The sequence below is a fragment of the Oryzias latipes genome, chromosome 3, assembly GCF_002234675.1.
Source record: "Oryzias latipes chromosome 3, ASM223467v1".
In the NCBI taxonomy this organism is placed as follows: Eukaryota; Metazoa; Chordata; class Actinopteri; order Beloniformes; family Adrianichthyidae; genus Oryzias; species Oryzias latipes.
This window is the reverse complement of record NC_019861.2, coordinates 15,696,380-15,716,402: the sequence shown is the minus strand read 5'-3', so window position 1 is coordinate 15,716,402 and position 20,023 is coordinate 15,696,380. Positions and strand designations below refer to the sequence as shown.

Sequence of the window (20,023 nt, the reverse complement as noted above, 5' to 3'; positions counted from 1 at the left end):
TTGCTTCATACAGCTGTCATGCTTGTTTGTTCTACTTTATTTCAACAGGGTCATCATAACCTGTTAACACAGCTAAGTACCAAAGAAATGTTATGAACGTACCAGTGGGAACCACAAATTTTGTCTTTAAAAAAATAGATAAAATAAAAATTGTCCTTTTTATTCCTTAGTCCTTATTTATAAGATGAATAGCAAAGCTGAGTATAGCTTTTGTGCAGTAGAAAAACTGCCAATTCTACTGTCAAACAGCAACTTCAGGTATTAACGTGATTGGTGCTTTAAAAAAATGTAAAAAGATATTCTAATTTTAAGGTATTTTGAGCAAAAAAAGAAAACAAGAGACAATCTAGAAGAAATAAGAAATAAAAACATCTACATTTTAACAAGTGGATTCCATTAAAAATTACTTTTCTTGCGCAAAACTCTTGTTATCTAGAGTTAGCCCCATCTCAGGTGGGATTTTGTCCCACTCATCTATTTATACGTACAGGCAGACGCACCACACAGCATCCTTTCCCACAGGGAAGTATCAGCGAGTTCTCCCATCAAAGCACTAAAGGGAGTGGTGGATGAAATAAAACTGCTGTGAAAGGGCATGACTGATGCTGGACATGACAGGCAGGCCTCAGAGACAAACAAGCAACACCTCAAATGTAACCGCCCCCCTCCCCCTTCACACAAACAAACACAAATCTGTCTATCCTTCTGCTCCGCCCTTTCCACTTACACCACTTTATGTTATCAACGTGAATATCTAATCAGAGAGAACAACTTCCTGGAACTTGTCTGTTTTGTTTTTTTTTCCCCACACAGCAACAGGGTAATAGTAAATTGTGGGATCTATGTTAATTAACAGTGTGCAATATTTAAAAGTAATTACATAAAAAAATATACTGATAATATTTATGGCAACAAAGATTTTTAGAGGATGATTTTCAACCCATTTCTTTAAATTTACCCAACAGGAGTAATGAGTCAGAGTGACAATTATAGATCAAGGAGAAGGTTAAATGTTTGACCTTTTATATAGGCTGTCATTAATTATACTAAAGCAATCTGGTTTGGAAAAAAGAAGGCCTGACTGTGAATGCATCAATGGCTAGGTGGAGAGCAAAGACTATAGGCAGGTTGTAAAATTAGACAGTTTAAAAGACAGTTGCAAAGATAAAAGAAGCAGCAGGTTATTCCTAATTTGGAGAGGAAAACAAATAGATAAATATAGTCTTTTTGGTTTTTTTTTAAGTCTACCGTACTCCTAGACAATGACTAACAACCTTGATTTGTTCTGCAAAAAGCACACGGCTATATTTTAAGAAACAGTGCAAGGTAAGATTGCACTCCATTTATATCCGAGCGCTGACCCAGAATTTGACTACCAGAACAAAACATTTCCCCACTGGAAAAAAAAAAAAAAAAAAAGGAAATAAGGCAAATGAAAAACACAAATCTATACATGCAAAACATCTATAGATACATCAGAAGCTGGTATAACTTCTTTTTTGCTTAATTGACGGATGAACAACTGGGTCAAGAACTTCAGTGAGTATGTTCAGAAAGCCTTTTTGAGTCCAATGAGACCAAATCCCAAGATGCACCACATGTAATATTTGTCCTGTTTTACCCAAGCTGAATTTTTCTGATCATGACAAGAATCTATTAATGAAAAAATGTGATCATAAAAACATCTACCACTAGAAAAATCAGATAAGAGTACAAAAGGTGAGGAGGGTTCAAACAGCATCCTGCCTTAAGGAGTCATCTTATTATAACTATATTTGTTCACCAATGAACTTCCTAATTTAGCTCATTATAAAGGAATCTGTAGCTGAGCGAAATATTCCACATATATACAGCTTTATAAATGGGATTTTAAACAATATTATAGGTAAAACTCCTCAAAATCAAATAAATTTAGTATTGCACTAGCAATACTGTATCATATACCACATACAGACACACCCATGTAGGTACTTAAATATGTATACATATTATATGCACATGCACACACACACATATATATATATCTATATTACCCATAAGATAGCCAGGAGCAAAATCTACTGTAAGACATAGAATCCACAGGAGGGGAGCTGTCGACAGCAAGTGAACAAATCCACCATTCTGACATATCTGTCAGCTTTACAGTCAATAGAGGGTAGGAGAACAGTCAGACAGGCTGTACAGTTTGACTGCTGACTTGGTGTATGGTTCAGACACTGCTTGGTCCTACACTTCAGTCAGCCTGACAGCAAGTGCAAAGGAAGCAGGAGAGAAATCAGGTAGATGTCCACTTGTTATTTGGAAGATGATCGCTGCCCTCACCCTTCTCACTCTGCCTCATCAATGCACACAATCCCGCATGCAGTCCAACAGGAAAAGAAAAAAAACGTGATTAAATAGTTTGCATATGGAATGTACCCCCCCCCCCCCAACCCCCCACTAGGTGAGCGAGCACCAGTGGGTGTGAGATGGAGAGGGAGATCAGGGTAATGAAGTGAAAGAGCTGTGTTTGTGAGTGAGCTAATCAAAGTGAACCACGCAGGGCCACCTCTCCCTGTGATGCAGACGAGATGACCCAAGGCCATAATTAGTCTGAGACTTTCATTCTGATAGCAGCAAATTAACAGACTTCATTAAGCTTTTTCTCTGCTCTGTGTATCTGTTCTGGTTGCACGGAAATCTAAAAGCTCACCTGTGTGACCAACAGTCTTAAAACATCCCTGTCGACTGGCCTTCACAAAGAACTGAACAAATCCGGACGGCATTGCAATAAACACCAAAAATGCTTCTTTTTTTTTTTCAAACACAGAAAAAAGTTTGTTGACAGAACATCAAAAGACTTGTGACTGATGAGATTCTTCAGTAAAGAACTGTGTGTTGCTCTTTGGAAGTAAGGTTTTGCAGTTCTATTCTCAGTGGAATACTGCCCTCTATAGGCATGCTGAGGATTCACCGATGGCGTCTTAATGTGTGTGCATAAAAGTGAACTAAAAAGGTCAATGTTCTGACAACGCTGTCATATGAGGCTTGCAGCATTGTTACCCTCGATTATCTTCAGTGACAGAAACAGACTGATCTAAAGAGTTGTTAAGACCACACAGGGATCGAAGACAGCTAAAGTCAATCAGCTTTAGAAACACCATTTTTGACCTTCTAAAGCCAAATCACCCACTCCAGAGTTTCTAAGGCAAAAGGCAGTCTTTAAAAGAGTCTCTACATCCCCAAACCTGCTTGTGCATCATAAAAAAATGACAGCAGAAAAAAAGATTCATATTTAAATATGGTTTTAACAAGTCAGCCAATTACTTTGGTGACATGAGCGCATAGTAACATGAATTCTGTCAAAGTTGAAAACCTTGATCTTTGAAAAATAGAAGCAGATGAAAAAGGCAAAAAAGAAAGGAAGGGAAAAAACGGAAGAAGGTTAACCACATTGGAAAAAAAAAGGAAAATTGAAGCAAACAGGAGAGGACAAAGAGTGTTTACTTGTGGAAATTTGTGACATTTCCAAGCACTTCACAACCCTGTCAACAGATGCAGGTAATTGGTGTTCTGGCTGAACAAAAGAGCCACACAATGTTACATACAATAGTTGTATTTTTGCTGTATTTTTTTAAAATATATAAAAATAATGCACTGGACATCATCAGAAAATACCATGTTTTTCCTTTTTTATGAGACCTTTATTTTGAACAACAGAGAAGAGAGCTCTAATGGTTTTGCATTTGATGATACTGTATCTCGTATAATGGCACAAATTTTCTCTAGCCAGAATGAACTAATAGAACTAATGGTGTTTGTTAAAATCTCAAAGCAAGCGAGCACATAAAATCAACTTGAAAAAATAGATATACAAGTTGAGAGTCTTGCTAATTTCTTTACAATAAGAGATAAAGAGCCTGGTGCAGTTAAAAAAAAAAAAAAAACAACACGTAATTGGCAGCTATCAAAACGTATTCAAATTTAAAAGTTCTCATTGCACATGGGTATTTAAATGCAGTATATAGTATGATTCTTTTATGTGATTGAGATTCCTTGGACACTTTAAAAGAAAAAAAATGTTAGCAACTTTTATCAGTTTTCTCCTTTTATCCACAACCTGAACCGCATGTAGCCAAAGGTGAGGATCCCTTTATTGATAGGGATGTAAGCCCAAACAGGAATTAAGATGTTGGGGCAACAGACTTTGATAGGATCTTCCAAAGGAAACTGGTCCAGAAAGCTTAAAAAGGACATTTAAAAAAAACGTGGAGTAAGAAAAATCAAGAGCTCAGCGTCTGTCCCACAGACTATTGGCACAGGGGCCCAACTCAACAGCAACATTTGGGGAAGGGCTTGTTGATAGATGCCTGGTGGATCTTACATCCATGGAGTCCTGCTGAGCATATCCCAGATTAGTTATATTGCTTCAAACTTTTGTGGGCTCATCCCCTGCAGGAGAGTCCATGACGTTCATGCCCAAAGTGAATCTTAACATAAATGCTCAACGGCGTATATTGGTGTAGCACTTTAATACCTTCTTGGAAGGTCCAAAGCACTTTACAGTCACAGTCTCACACACACATTCACACACTGAAGGTGGCTCTGCTGCCAAAACTCTTGCCAACCTATAATCATCAAAAGCAATGTGGGTTTCAGCGTCTTTCCCATGGACACTTCCAACACAAGGCAGGAAGCAAACCTAGGATCTTTCCATCAGAGGTCATCCTCTGCACCATACAAAGCCTAATTATGGACACTTGAGTGGATAAAAGGACTGAGCTATTAACTCATCACGATCTGTTGGTAGTTTGGATCAGATAACTGAGAAAAATAGCACAAAAAAAACCTAGTAGGACCAAACATGTAATGAGAATCTTTGTGAAGAACGTTATCAATGCCTGTAATGGCTCAGAGTAAGACTGGTCTCCTACAGAATTGTCTTTTGCCATCAATTTTGTTTAGAGCGCTTATGGGCAGAATTTCTAGTTGCTGCTAAAAGGTACAATGTGTTGGCTTTAAGGACCTTCTGCCTTTATGCTGTTAACAAATAACACTTTTTTGGTTTCCTGAAGCCATGACCTTCAGCTTCTTAAAGCTAGAGAAAGGTGGAATGCCACAGGTTAATAACCGAGGTACCCTCCTCCCACTACCAAGTATCTGGCTGTTTTTAGCCCACGTTTCCTTTCTTTGACAAAGTCCAATCACCTCTCCAGATTTTTTTATTCTATTGTAACAAAAGCTTAATATGTTCCTAGAAACTAGAAAAACAAAATAATTTTCCTGTTCGGAGAAATAGATAAATGTCTCCCATTAGCCACCCATCTAGTCACCATTTAAGTTCTGTTCATTAGGTTAGTGTTGTTAAGACTTCAGAGTGGAAACAATGTACTAATTTAACATTTGTGCTATGAAACAAGTCAGAACAATCTATCTGTTTCAACTTATGTCTAAACCTCCATATTAAAACCACCAGCTTTCGAACCCTATACAAGTTTAACCTTTTCCTTGTAGAACCTATTTCCATTGAGTGTTTCATGAAAATGCTAATAAAGATTGAAAGGCCTGCACAAATATGCTTCTTTCCTAGGTCATTAAATTGATATGGAAATGTGCTGGCTAATTATCCCTTATGGTCTGGCAGCACTGAGAAAAGTGTTTTCTTTCTACTTTCTATTTGACTGGCTATATTCATCCTGAAAGTCTGACATCCACTTACCAAAGAATTTACCAAAGAAATAGGAACCTAGCCTTAATTCTATATTGACTTGCATATAAAAGACGGACACTTGAAAAGCATCTCATTCAAGTATGGAATAGTCAAGCACTTATTTTTATTTCAATGATAAGGTTTTTTGAGGCCTTACTGTTCGACATTATAATAACCTTCAAAATGAATACAACATCTGAGTTCTCATTTATAAACATTTTTAATTAACTGTTACGAAAACACAAAAGACAATAAGAGTTGTGGGAAACACATAATACCAACTCATTTGTGGAAAGAAAAGAAAAAAGAACAGAAAAAAATAAATTAGAAACTATAAAAAAAAATACTATAACAATTTAATTGTTTTTAACCATTTAATTAGAGCAAGACCGTAGCTTAAGAGAATCTAATGAAACTTGATTGATAAGAGTTTTTTCCCTGATCAAAAATATCCACTTTTGTGTTTATGCCCATTTCTTTTTGTTTGCATTCTTCCATTTCCACACAGATAAGATAAGGAGCTGGTTGATGAGAAATTCTAAACCCAGTTCCTGGAGATTTTTTTCTAAATTCTTTTATGACAGTCTGGAATTTTTTTAAATTCAACAACAATCCCCTAAACCAAAACAAAAGCATATTATCTTGAATTATGTGGGCGTTTTTGTGAATCTATATGACTGTAAATGTTCCTGCCTTTCATTGCACTGCTCACAATATCCCTGTCACTTTTAAAATCTTATGGAATACTTGATGGTTTCTATTATTAAAAATATGCGCTGAAGGGCGGTTATTATGTCATTCACCTTCCAAACATTATAAACACAACCCACAGCTCCACTTTCTTTTCTATTGATGAGCAGAGTACAGTAAAGTACAGTATTCCAAGGCTAATAAACAGAATTTAAAAAGTAGCACATGACAAATAACATGTACTTATAGCAACTTCACACAATACTAGAACAGTTGTTCCAAATGTATAAATGTTATGAAAGAAGGAGAGGGGTTACTATTTTCTCCCCAGCTTATGTGAAAGAAAACGTAATCAGACTGAACTCAATCTTTGAGTTCATAGGAAAAGATTGAAGCAGTCATAACTGAGCTTAAATTTTTAATCTCTGATTTGCCATCATAGAGTTAAACCTCACCTGCAGATCCACAGATTAACTTTAAGAAACATCTTACAGTTTAAAAAAGGCCAGAAAGTTAATTTTGAGAAAGTTTTCCATCAAATTACAAAGTTTCTTATATTAATACCCTATATGTAATGCATATTAAAATATATATTTTAGTGGGTATTTTAAGGTGGAGGAAAAGCTCACTCACACAATGTGAAGTGCTCATGTAAGAATTCATAGGTTAAATACAATAATGACTATCAGTAGCACCCTCATTTCAAATTAAAATCCTTATCATTAGGTCAATTAACATGGAGCAAAGTTTAAATTTCCTACAATTTTAAATTTAATCTCTAAACTGTATTAATCTCTGAAGGGGAATTCAAAAGGCATGGAAGAAAAGAATGACATGAAAAATAGAAAACAAAAACTAAGAAGAAAAAAAACTAACATAAGGTACCAAAGAATTGTATTGTGTTAATCTGAATCCTTTTGATGATTAGGTCAGTGTTTTTCAACCAGTGTGCCGCGGCACACTAGTGTGCCGTGGGAGATGGTCAAGTGTGCCGTGGAAAATTGCCCTCATTAACTGATCTAAAAACATTAACCATCTCCAGGAAATCAGCTCTTTGTTCATCCAAACAGGTCCTGATAAAACACTGAGTAGTTAGGAATATAAACGATCATAAAATACTTTTTTCGTTGTGTTTATTTGATTCTATTAAAGACATTTTGATAAGAATGACGGTAACGCGAAATAGCTGCAGCTATAACTGTGTAAGGAAAAGTCCCGCAGCTTTTACTGTCTCCACGACTCCACCAATCATTCTTGAAGGCTTAATCACACGTCATCAGTCTGACCAATCAGAAGTGGTTAAAGTCTCCACTTCCTTGTTCCAATTTAGCTCATAACTCAGTCAGTTCCGAAAAAAACACCAGCTAAAGCTCGTCTTTAGCGGTGTAACTTTCCACAGAATCCGGTATCAGACCGTGGAACAAGTGAACAAAACCATGAAGCTCAGAGACGCGAGTCTTTCTGCCGTTTTCTCGCAGTTTTCACACTACATCTCCCATGATGCATTGGCTTAAAGGGACAGCGTCTTGAAAACACAACGAACATACAGTTTGTATGTAACTTAACTTTTATTACATCTTTTAGAAAAACATCTGCAACTTCCTGCTTTTTCTGCCACAATTATCACAAAAATGCACGTCAGATTGCCGGGGGGGGGGGGGGGCTGTAGATATGCTTTTTTTTTTTTTTTTTGGGATGCTGGTGTGCCGCGGGATTTTTGTTAAGGTTAAAGTGTGCCGTGGCTCAAAAAAGGTTGAAAAACACTGGATTAGGTTAATGACCCTGGCGAACCCAATCTGTTTCCTACGATTTCAAAGGAACCCTCTGTTTGCTCTGTTACTCTCTTAAAAGCAGTCAAGGAATAATATTTGTAGATATATAATATATAAGGAAGGGTAAGTAATGACAGAACAAATCATAATTAGATCCTAAATGAAATACACATACAAAATTAGAACTTTTGAAAAATGGAATGATTAACCTAAATGTTACATTGTGGCTCAGTTATGTTCAATTCAGAATGCTGGACAAAGATTTTTGTTTTTAAAGAGTTTAACAGGATTAAATTTGAAATAATATTCGTGATATTAAAAAAATATAATTCAAACTATCAGTAAAAAGAGCAGTTTTATTTTTTTGCAATAGTCCCTCGATTGATTTTGATTCATCTAATTATTTCAAGACAGGTTTGTGAAATATTAAGGACCAGTTAGTTTCAATATGTGGGGGTCTGGTCTGTTTCAGAAATCAGTTTAAAACAACCAAACCTGCAATTAAATTACCTATTCAATGCTTTTGTGGTGATGGAAGAAAAACATTTTTGGGATCATTTTTATACATTATTCTGGTGTGACAAAATTTGATAGACTTGTAGAACAAATTGATCAGGATGCACTTGAGAATGTCAGTGGAGATCACTACGTACACCACGCCTTCCCTTAAAATTTCAATACATTTCAAATACTAAAAAAGGGAAGTGGAGGACATCAGATTATCAGTCCTCATGGATGCAGGAATTACATTTCATGTGAATTTGTATTGGTTTAAAGCACTCTTTTAGAATTACAATCAGTATTACAGTATTATGGCCTTAATTCTAAGTAAAAAAAAAAAAAAAAAGGAATGCTAGAGTTTACATTTTGGTAAATGTCTGACAGAAAAAGGCATGTCTGATTTGTCCTGGTGTGAATGTTCCCATATGTTCTTCTGTTGAGACTTAAATACAGCAAACAATGACAGATAGAAATATCAGATTAAACCCCCATTTATCTAAAAGTTTATTCTCTTCATCTGTGTTTATGGGAAAATAGCCCTGTGGAGGATACAAGATGTAATCTCTATGAAATAAACAAACATAACCTTTCAGCTATATGCTATGAGAGAATGATAACATCTGGGAATGCTAGTACGCTGAAATAAGACCGCGTGACTGGAGTTGAAATTGTATGAACTGCCCAGGTCTTTACATAGATAACAGACAAAGCCCAAAAAGGATTTAATTCTTAAAAAAAGGAAAAAAGGGGGCAAAGTCCTATGTGTATATGTATGAGATAGAAGATCTTCTTGGACTAGGTAGGTAATGGGAAACTTGGGTTTTAATAATATTAATATAGAAATCAGACATGGAAAATAAAGGCTATGAAATGTAAATAATGTGCCTTCTAATTTACATATTTTAAATTGATGACTTTTTTGCAGAAATCTAAAGGTGAATTTTTAATTTATGAAGGCACAGAATCAATGTGTTAGGCTTGGTTTGTGGAAACTTAAAACTGTTGATGGCTCTATGTCTTTTAATTTTACATTTACAATCCCAATTTTTAGGTTATGGTCTATTCATTTGTGCACCCTTAAAGCTATTATTTAATTTAACTTATGGAATCAAATACTAGAAAAAACACAATGATCTGTCCCTGATTATATTGCAACCCAACCTTCAGTTGTCAATCCACTTCAATAAAAACAACAAATGTCAAAAATCGGAGGTGCTAAAAGAAAGGTCAGAAGATTTCCACAGCCAGTGCAGGTAATTCTGAACAAAATTTGATGCCAATCTTTCCCATTCCAAATGACATCTTGCTGAAATGTCATAATGGTGGTTGGTGTTATAGGAAAAGTCACAGGATCATCAAAGTCTTAGTTTTATCAGGAAACAATGAATGTCTCGACAAAATATCATATCTCTCCATCAATCCCACAGTTTCTATCTTGCAGCATTCAATTTAGGAGAATCTATAAATCAGGTGTATATGAAATACACCAATTCAGAGGACATTAGGGCATTATAGTATTTCTCAAAAACTCATTTTTGTGATTTTTGAATCCTATCCTAGGATCTACACTAAAACATGTCAGTGTGTAGTATAGTTCACACAGAAACTATGTTCGAAGAAGAATAAACAAATGTGGCTTTTTTGTGAAGACAAGACAGAGCTCATTAGCTGCAAGTGGAAAACAAAAGAAAATTCTAAGCCTAATGAGACAGAAGGTCCACCTAGAATTCACTGTAAGATAATTAGCACGTGACTCATTTGTATTAAACACTAATCCCATTACCAATGCTATTTTTTAACCCCCAAGCCCTAACAGTTTTGAATCAGGATCCCATTGAAACATTATGGAGGAAAACCCTCGAGTACAATGTTACATCTTTTGAAAATCGCAGTAGCAGGTTTAAAAATTGTCAGCTAGACTTGTTTTTCCTTTTTTTGTCAATTCTGAAAATGACATGACTTTACATAGACGGAGTCATGACAGAATTGACAAAGCCTTTCGGACAAGAGGTGAAACGTTTTCAACTTAAAAAAAAAAAAAAAAAAAAAAAAAAAAAAAAAAAAGTCCAGATGACAACCTTTAAACTTACTACTGTGATGGAATCAACCTGGATGAATGAGTCTTCACAGACATCCTGTAACACATCTGATTTTTAAGCAGTATGGATACACACTCCGAAGCCAGCCTTAGATTTTCTCACCAAAAAAGCAGGTTAAAAAAACGGATAAATTAACAACAGGTTGTTAGAGGTTGTTTAACACAATTTACTTATCATTATTAGGGTAAATGGCCTTTTTCTAAGATCTTGTTCATTCTTTTTCTAAAATTCTGTGTTAGTAGTAATCTAGCAAGTATTTATAATTAATTAGATCAAATTATTATTTTTCAAGTATTCAAATGTATAAAAAGACTTACCGGTAATTATTAAAGTCACAATCAAATTAATTTCCACACATTTTTTTAGCGAATTGTTACGGCTGTGGCCGTATTTGATTTTGTTTTGTTTGTTCTGTGTTTTGTGTATTTTTGTATCGGAGTGGGACTTCTGTGTTTTGTGGATCTTTGGGTTTGTATGTCTTTGTTTGTGATTATTTTCAGGTGTGGTGGAAAGGGTGTGGCCTCCCATTGGACTAGCTGGTGGAGGCAGCCTTTAAAGCCACCACTTGGACTTCCACACCGTGGGAAGGGAGCCTTGCTGCATCAGTCTCCACTGCAGCTTGGCCCTCTTCTCCATTTTGGTTTTGATTTCACCTCTTGTTTAGTTGTGTGTTGCACTTTTGTATTTTGTATTCGTAGTCCTTCGTAGTTTTGTCTGTGCCCACTCTGATTAATCTTTTGGTTTATAGTTATGTTAAGTGAAGCTGTAGGGGTGAACCGCCATTTTCTTTAGTACATGTTTTCTCCTGTTTTTGTTAGGTTAAGGAGGTTAGTTTTTGTCTTTATTTTTCCTTTTCCTTTGTACAGGTATGATTACATGTTTCGGTTAGTTGGGGTTTTGTTTGTTATTTTGGCCTGGGTTCACCCTGAAGCCTTTTAGCTTCACTTTTAGTTCTTGTAGGATGATTATTTGTAAATAAATTTGGTTATTTTATGGAGACATTTGTTTGGTGTTTTGTGTTGCAGTTAATTTAATAGCCAAAACTTTACTTTTTTTATGTTATGCCCCCCCCCCTAGCACCCCTAGACATAAAAGGGGGCGTAACACGAATCATTTTGGGTTTTTTTTTTAATGCACTACCGGTACACAATCCACCAGGTTTACATTATGCGACCCATTCAGAAATCTTTGACAGCAAAAACTAGTATGGAGAATCTACTAGAAAGACATTTCAAAAGCATGTTAAACAAAGTGCATTCACCCTGCAGAAATGTTGGTGAGACAAAAATAAAAAAGTAAAGAACACTAAAGGAAAATGTGCATATTAGAAAGACTAAAGAAAGAGAAGCAATTTCCGAGAGTGAAGTTTCAAAACTGTAAAAAAAAAGTATATTTTTTGTCTTGATTTCTCCAGGTACTCCGCCTTTTACTCACAGTTCAAAAAGAACATGCTTCGTAGGTTGAATAATGACTAAACTATCCCTTGTAAGTGTGTGTGGTTGTGTGGCCCTGTGATAAACTGGCGGCCTGTTCAAGGTGTACCCCGCCATCCGGCAACAGTGTCTGGGATAGGCTCCAACCCTATGACCAACCACTGACGCCAAAAGGGATTGAACATGTTTTAAAGGTTGATGGATAGGTAGCGAATAAAAGCAAAAAGAAAAATTTCTATGCAAAGTCATGATTTTTTAAAATCTTTCTTGAGGATATATATGGTTGATTTTACAGAGGTCAGAATAATTGATGCGTCTCACTCGTCTGCCTTTTGCTGCAATGTTTTTACTGATTTTTGCGGATAACAGAGTTTTGTTGAACGTCCTCCTTGTGAAACCCAAACCAAGAGCTTATGTGAAATGTTTCTCATTAATCTAATTATTTTTTTCGTATTCCATCCTTTCATTTATATAAATTAGCTCGGGGCTTGTACTGTGGCTACCTAAAAACCTGTTTCCCCATGTTCCCTGATAAGAAAACCCACACTTGCATAGGAGTTTCTCTTTGCTCTTTCTTTTGTATGTAATGTATTATATAAAGTTTGTTGATCTAAAATGGCATGGCTAAGCCCTGGGAGATAAATGAAAAAGTCCTGCCTAATTGGGTAACTGTGTTCTGTAGAGAATGAAAGTGTACTGTATTGATAAATATGTGTCATAGTCTGCAACAGAGCACCTTTAACCACCTAAAGCAACAATAGAGGCATAGAAAGATATACAAAAAGGAAGTACACAAAAAAATATCACAGAGACACAACCTTACAGGGAAACTAAAAGACGACCATCTTTGCTAAAATGTGTCACGATGTGACACATTGAAGCAGAGCTTTTAGCTTTCAGCCTCCTCTACATCTGCATGTATGAGCACATGTTGATACCACGCAGTTTAAAGAGAAAGCAAAAGACTTCCCCTTAAAACAAAGACAATGTAGTGTGGCCTAATGTTAATTATACTTTTAATCAAAGATTAAAAGAGATTGTTTTTGTTTCATTTGGTATTGCCTATTATTGAGTATATTTTTTTTATTTGAGCAGCACTTTAAATAAGAGCACATTTGAAAAGTAAGTAAGTGATAAGAGTGGAGATTTGTATTGATTGGTACAGTCAATACAAAGAATGGACTTTTCATTTTGATTGAATTTTAAAGCAAATGTGCACAGACTTGAGAGAAGAGCACAGCAGCCTTTATTTAATTTTGAATCTCCACATCTCAACCACTTTGAATAAACGTATGTGCAATGTTTTTTTTTTTTTCGTTTACATCCGATGAAGTTCGAGTAGCCTGGGAAAGAAAAGAAAAAAAAAAATTCCTAAACTTTTCCCCAGTCCCAGATGGAAATCATCAGTTTGTGTACTGGATGGTAGGAATACTACTGGAAATAGGAAACACAAACATCACTACAGAATAACAAAGGTTCTAGAGATATAAAATGAATATTTAATGAGGAAAACTGTGTGAATTCTGTTTCACAGTGTGTCCTTTTTAATACTTAATGCTGATCCAGATGCTGCTGTTCTTAAGTGAGATGAAACATTGTGCAACACAGATATGCTAATGAGAAGACAAGGCCCACAACCACGTATGCGTGCAAGTTTATAAACCGACACAGAGCAACTACATCAGCCGGAAAACGACAGAACAACCCAATTCCCCACACTGCTCCAGCGACTGCAACAGGGCTGGAAAAAAGCGAATAAACAACTACTCAAAAATGTAAAAGAAAAATGATTGAAGGCTTCATTTTTCGAAATATGTCTCTAGTCTCTCTTGAATAAAATTACTGGGCATAAGCAGTAACAAAACAGAGCAGCAGTGGATCCGTGTGCCTGATCATGCATTGGAAACCTGCTGTACAATATCTGCAATGTACAGTTCAATGTGTGAAAGCTCGCTGTGTCATTATCTCAGAGAAAAGTGCAACTATCTGCCTGTGCACATCGTTTGTTTACACCCCTAAGAGAACACCTGTTTGAATGTCTCCCAACCTGTTTGCCATTTAGATCAAGCTCCATTATTCAACACCTTGACGGTAGGGAAATAGGGTGCAGTGCTGTATAAGGGGGAGGGAGGGGGACTTGTGCCTTGAAAGGAGCAGCATAGAGTTGTGACAGGTAGATAACACCTGGATGAATAATTCAAGATGGCTTAAGCGAGCTGAGGCAAAGAATAGACAAGGAGGAAAACACAAGATGTGAATAAATCATCAGAGATGGGACTAATAGATCAAGCACAGGGAAGGAACAAAAAAAGTGATAACATCTCTCACTTCTTCCTACTTAAGCTTTAATCATTTCAGCAGTCTTGAACATGAATATTCCGGGTCTCACTTCACAAACTCATTTTTGAAGATGTAACCATTTTGTGTTTTTCATTAAGTGAAGAAATCAGCATTCCAGGTCATTTAGACAGAGTACCAGACTTCAACCCAAGCCTGAAATGAGTCGTCCCAGAAGGTTTCATCCACACAGCTCAGATAAAAAACTAACATTTTGAATCCAGGGTAACACACTGACACGTGTTGTAAAAGTGCCAAAGTCACAAAAAACTCATCATGGACAGTAAAACATCAAGACAAACGAGATAAAACACCCAACCACAAAGTAACAAAAAAGCTTCCCATTGTTTTAAAAAAGTTAGTTATTATAGATGGATAAAAACAACATTTAAAAAAAGATGGAAAAAATAAAAATAAAATGCAGAACTATTTCAATCCCTTTCAAATTTGAGGTTTATACTCAAAGCCGATTTCTTTTCAACTGTCTAAATTGATATAGTATTTACTAACCTGTTCTTTGTGACCCAAAAGTGAGAGCAACCCTGCTGAGCAGTTCTGGTTTTGAATACTGGTTCTCATCAGCTCGGACCCAGAAGCAGCCTTCAGACATTTCCTGAGGACGGATCTGAAAAAAGATTCATGTCAGCATTCCTGGTCAAATAGCGGATTTCCAAACCCATAAAAAGGCAAATACAAAAGTAACATATCATATTGTTTACTAGAAATGGGTTTTGACCTCTGAAAAGTGCATCTTTCCTCTTTGTTGAAACAAAAACAAAAATCAGTAGCTGAAATTCACCCATGTTACGTTTCTACAAACATGCAAACAATGCAAAGTTTAAAAGTTTTAAAAGATTCAGTTGGTGATTTACATTTAGTGATTATATTTAGCATGTTTACCATGGTTTATCTCCATCAGTTAAGGGGGTGGGAGGTGTGAAAGGGGGTGGGGGGTCCAGATAAATTAGGGGACTTTACTAGGTTACCAAAAAGGAAAATACATACAAATGTATACGTTTGCAAACTACATTGCAGTTTTCTTAGAAATCCTTTAACCACTATGACATATACAATGCTAAATCAAATCAATGCAAATGCTTGGAAACAATACTACAACCTTTTTAGTACAGGAAGATGGATTATTGATTTAATAACTGGGTAGAAATATATAGATATTTTTAGAGCTAGCTAGATGATGCCTACTGAAGCAAAAAAATAAAATTAAAAGAATAAAGAACATTTACAAGTTTTATTAAAACATTGAATTTGACATGATTACTTCATGTATAGGTGAAGTTAAACAGGGTTGAAGACGCTCACTTGTAGGTCTGCACAATAAATCGCAAATGTATCATTATCGCAATATCAAGCTTATATCGCAGAAGTCAGGGGAAATTGCAATAAATGGTTGCATTTGACCAATCGGATGGAGCCCTTTCATGTTAGATGCTCGCCTCCGATGTAGAGGAGGGCCAGTTGGTGTGTAATTTAAGTTATGTTGACTTTTATTTAGATTAAATAGTTGCAGTGAAATAGAAATGATGTTTTTAGTTGTTTTGCTATTTGTTCATATATCGCAAGTTGTATCGTCATTGCAATATTCATCACTAATATCCCAAAGTTTGGGTCATATCGTGCAGCCCTAGTCACTTGTTATGCATATTAGGTTAACCCTAGCCAAGAAAAACAGCTCATAGATAATAAGCCAAATCTCTTTAAGATGATCATTTAAGTTTTCCCTAAGATGATTGTCCAAACTTTTTACGCCAATAATCTTAAACATATTTAACACAATGCCGAAGTTCTGAATGAAAAGCTGCAAACCCTCTTGTCTAATGAGAAACCTTTTTAGGTTTCTTTGTGATCAACAGCTGGAGATCTGCAAGGAAGCTTCCGAACAGCTTTGTCCTTAACTTGGCCATACGCACAGGTCTCCAACAGGTGAACAAGAGAAGTACTCCACAAGTCTTTTAAAAAGTCCCTTGAAATTTCTAGCATATGGTTCAGTTTGTAAAATGCTTGTTCTGGGATCAACCTCTGAATGAATTATTAATCAAATCCCACAGTTAACATCACTTGTGTTGTGAACTAATAATGCTTTGTGGAGAACATCTGTAGAGGTAATTTGGAGACTTCAACATCAGGATGTGATCATCTGTTACTTTTCAATTATTACCAACTTGGCACAAAAGCAATAGGATGTTGTGGCGTTTTTTTTTGAAAAACATCTGGAGTGTCTTGAGTGCTGCCAAAGACATTAGTTATACAGAAGGGTAGAAAACCAAAACAACTTGTTTGCATGTTTTTTTAGTTCCCCTATTTAAAGTTCTGACAAACAGTAGTACAACAAAGTATCAGTATTAAAAAAAAAAAAAGAAACAAAGAAACAAAAACAATACTTTTTAAAACCTTTAAAAATCGTTCTGAATTATCAGGAGTAGATCTCATGCCATTTTGTTGCGTCATATTGAGCTACTTTTGGATTTTATTTTTTTGCAGATCAAACGCTTTGAGTCTTACTTTGGACCAGTTGAGGCGCTTCATGCCGGTCTCAAGCTTGAACTCCTTCTTCGGCCTGAGGCCATAAGGCAGCGTGTCATGGGTTGGGGAACCAAAGGCACCCCCAAACACAAGCGGAGGAGGAGGAGGGACACCGAACTGAGGAGGCGGGCCAGGTGGAGGAGGTGCAGAAGGCCAGCCAGGTGGAGGAGGAGGTGGTGGAGGTGGTGGCGGTGGAGGAGGAGGACCTGGCACAGACGATCCAGCAACAGCAGTTGTTGAGGAAGATGACGGCTGCTCACCCTGCGTAAAAGTCACAGGTATAGATCCAAACTAAAAAACAAAAATATGACAAGGTTTTTAGAAAAATGTATACATTTTTATAGGAATAAACAACTTCATCTTTCATTTAAATGATTTGAATACTTTAAGAGCAAAACTAGAGTCAGCAGAAACAATGTTTTACAAACATTACCTTTTTGACAAAATTTTACAATAAACTGTTTTTACCCACTTGAAAAAAATAAAACTAATAAAACCAAGAAGAAAGTACATGGTAACACAGGTTATTGTTAACTACTGATTCCTATAATACACAGACAAAAAGAGCAAACAGAGAAAATAATCAAAGCAAGCCAACCACGGCATTTGACAGGAGTGTTGCACACAGTGCACTTTATTTTCCAACAACTATTGAGCAACAGATTACAGACGGGTTTCTTAACCACTAAGCAAAAAAGACTAAAAAAACTTACATTTTTCCTCAAATCTTCTTAAATAGATTTTTAAAAACCAAAGATTAAAATGTAACCTTCAAACCAGACCTGCAAGGTTAGTAAATAAAGACTGACTTATTGATTCGTGCACCAGCTTTAGATCAAATACGCATGCTAAAGGTCAGTCGTGTGCCCTTTTAATGCCACTGCAACTAAAAGGACGCACACCTCTGTCAAACTGCCAAGTGTAAGAGGAGGGTATGAGGGGGCACGACTGGAGCAGATGTGGACAGACATGAAGACAGAGTGTACGTGTGCGTACCTGCGCTGGCTTAAAACAGGCCTTCGCCGTTTGAACAAAAGGTACTGTTTGAGTATTCATTCTGTGTTTGCCCCCTCAAATTGAAAAATTATCAGGGAAAAAGGCAAGTTCTCTTCTCCTCTCTGAGTGTGTAGTTATCTTGCAGTGCCAGGGTTTGGGAGTAACTCTCTAGAGTAATTGGGAGGGTTGGGGCTGAAGGGGTTGTCAGAATAAATTGCTTTTAGAACAATTTCCTCTTATGGGATAGAGATCAGAGAATTTGAAATGGCTAACATAGAGGATCGGTCAGTGTTCTCATTAGACTTAGTGTCAGCTAGCCGGTGGAGCTGCTTCCATGTCAGACTGCAGGCTTCACTGAATAAAATATATAAATAAATATGTATATACTATACCCATGCCCAAACCTCACCCAAAAATAAAAGCAACATCTTATGAAAAGAAAGGAAAGAAAGTGGAATTGCTATTCTGTGAGGCCATCCTTGAATGATGAAATGTAACATTTCACATCCAGCAAAGGGAAGTCACTGACACCATGGTAACCAAAGATATCCTGTGCACATCATATACCTGAGTCCTGCAGGCCTGTAGCTCTGTTTGAAGTTCGGCTATTTTTTCCTCATACTTCCCCAGCTGAGCTTGTGCCTCCTGTCTTCTCAGGAGCTCTTCATCAAACTGCAACAAAAACCTGATTAATCCCAGCCAAAGCTCATATATTGAACCAAGTCCTCCTGTGGTAATAAGTGAGGGTTTTTTCATCCATTATTTTCAAATATTTACTTATGACTAGTACATTTTAAATATGGTATGCACATATCAATTCCTCTGTTCATCCTGTAAAGATTCAACATGAACATCCCATTTTATGCTGAAGAACGACTTATAGACTACCAAGAAAGGCTTTTTTTTTTTGGGCCTGAAAAAAAGAGGACTTGAAAAGGCTCAAGCAATTTCAAATAAGGACATAAAACTTTACACATAAGAAAATAAAAAAATGATCTCTAGAATAACATAAAGGATCTGTATAAGCAGTGTAGTTCTTAAAAAATGAATTGTCTATGGCTACATTCACACCGCAGGCTGAAACGACCCAAATCTGATTTTTTTGCCCCTATGCGACCTGTATATGATCTTTTAATGACAGTCTGAACGACACAGACCCGATCTTTTCAAATGTGACGCACGCCACTTGAGTATGTGGTCCTGAATCCGATACGTATCCGATCTTTTCAAATGCGACATCCGTCTGAACGGCCAGGCCACATATATCAGACCCGTACGTCATTGATACGCTACAAACGTCATCATTTTTGGGTTGAAGTAGGCGGGAACGAGAACATAAACATCAACCGTGGCGGACGATCCTGCTGAGACCAGTCAGTGGAAGGGAAGCAAGGTCATCGATTTGATTCATGGGTGACAGCTCTATTTAGGCCAAACTCGAGGGTTCTTGGTTTTTGAAAACATTTCTAGCAAAATGGCCGAGCGTGGTGTTGAACCTTTCCAGGGATGGCTTTTTTTTCCCCTTTCCGACCGTGGTCAGAAGCGGGGGGGACCAAAGGCGGATCCTCCTCCGGGGTTTACTTCCCCATTCTGATCCTTAGATTCTCCAGGATAATCCAGAGCGGGGTAATAAATAGTCAATAGCATTTATTCTGGGGGAAACCTTCTTTTATTACCGTTCTCCTTCCTCCGTAACACACAACATAAATGCGCCCCCACTGCAAAAAAAAAAAAATCTGATTCTTTCCAAAAATCGGAGTTGAGCATTAAGCCCTGCAGTGTGAACGCAGCCTATGAAGTCAGCTGGCTGCTACAATTCTTCTGAGTTCCTATTTACTTTGCCTTGGCTCAGCTTTGGTTTCTTCTTTGTGACTGTTTCATTTTCCTTTTATTTTATTTTTTTGAGTAAGACATGGGTTTCAAAATTAGTCATACATTTCCTTTTGAGATTTTACAAATACCTAT

The 20,023-nt window shown here is 36.6% G+C and overlaps 1 protein-coding gene across 5 annotated transcripts in view; it reads right to left on the bottom strand.

Annotated features, from left to right (window-relative positions):
- diaph3 (diaphanous related formin 3) overlaps window positions 1-20,023 on the bottom strand; it is a 125,168-nt gene that overhangs the window by 82,034 nt on the left and 23,111 nt on the right. For 4 of the 5 annotated variants that reach the window (XM_023953384.1, XM_023953386.1, XM_023953387.1 and 1 more), the window contains 3 exons: window positions 18,626-18,730; window positions 17,042-17,353; window positions 15,032-15,146 (listed from right to left, as the gene is read on the bottom strand). In XM_023953384.1, the coding sequence (XP_023809152.1) occupies window positions 15,032-15,146; window positions 17,042-17,353; window positions 18,626-18,730 (532 nt within the window). The remainder of the gene's footprint in view (window positions 1-15,031; window positions 15,147-17,041; window positions 17,354-18,625; window positions 18,731-20,023) is intronic. The other variant, XM_023953385.1, reaches the window with a different exon arrangement.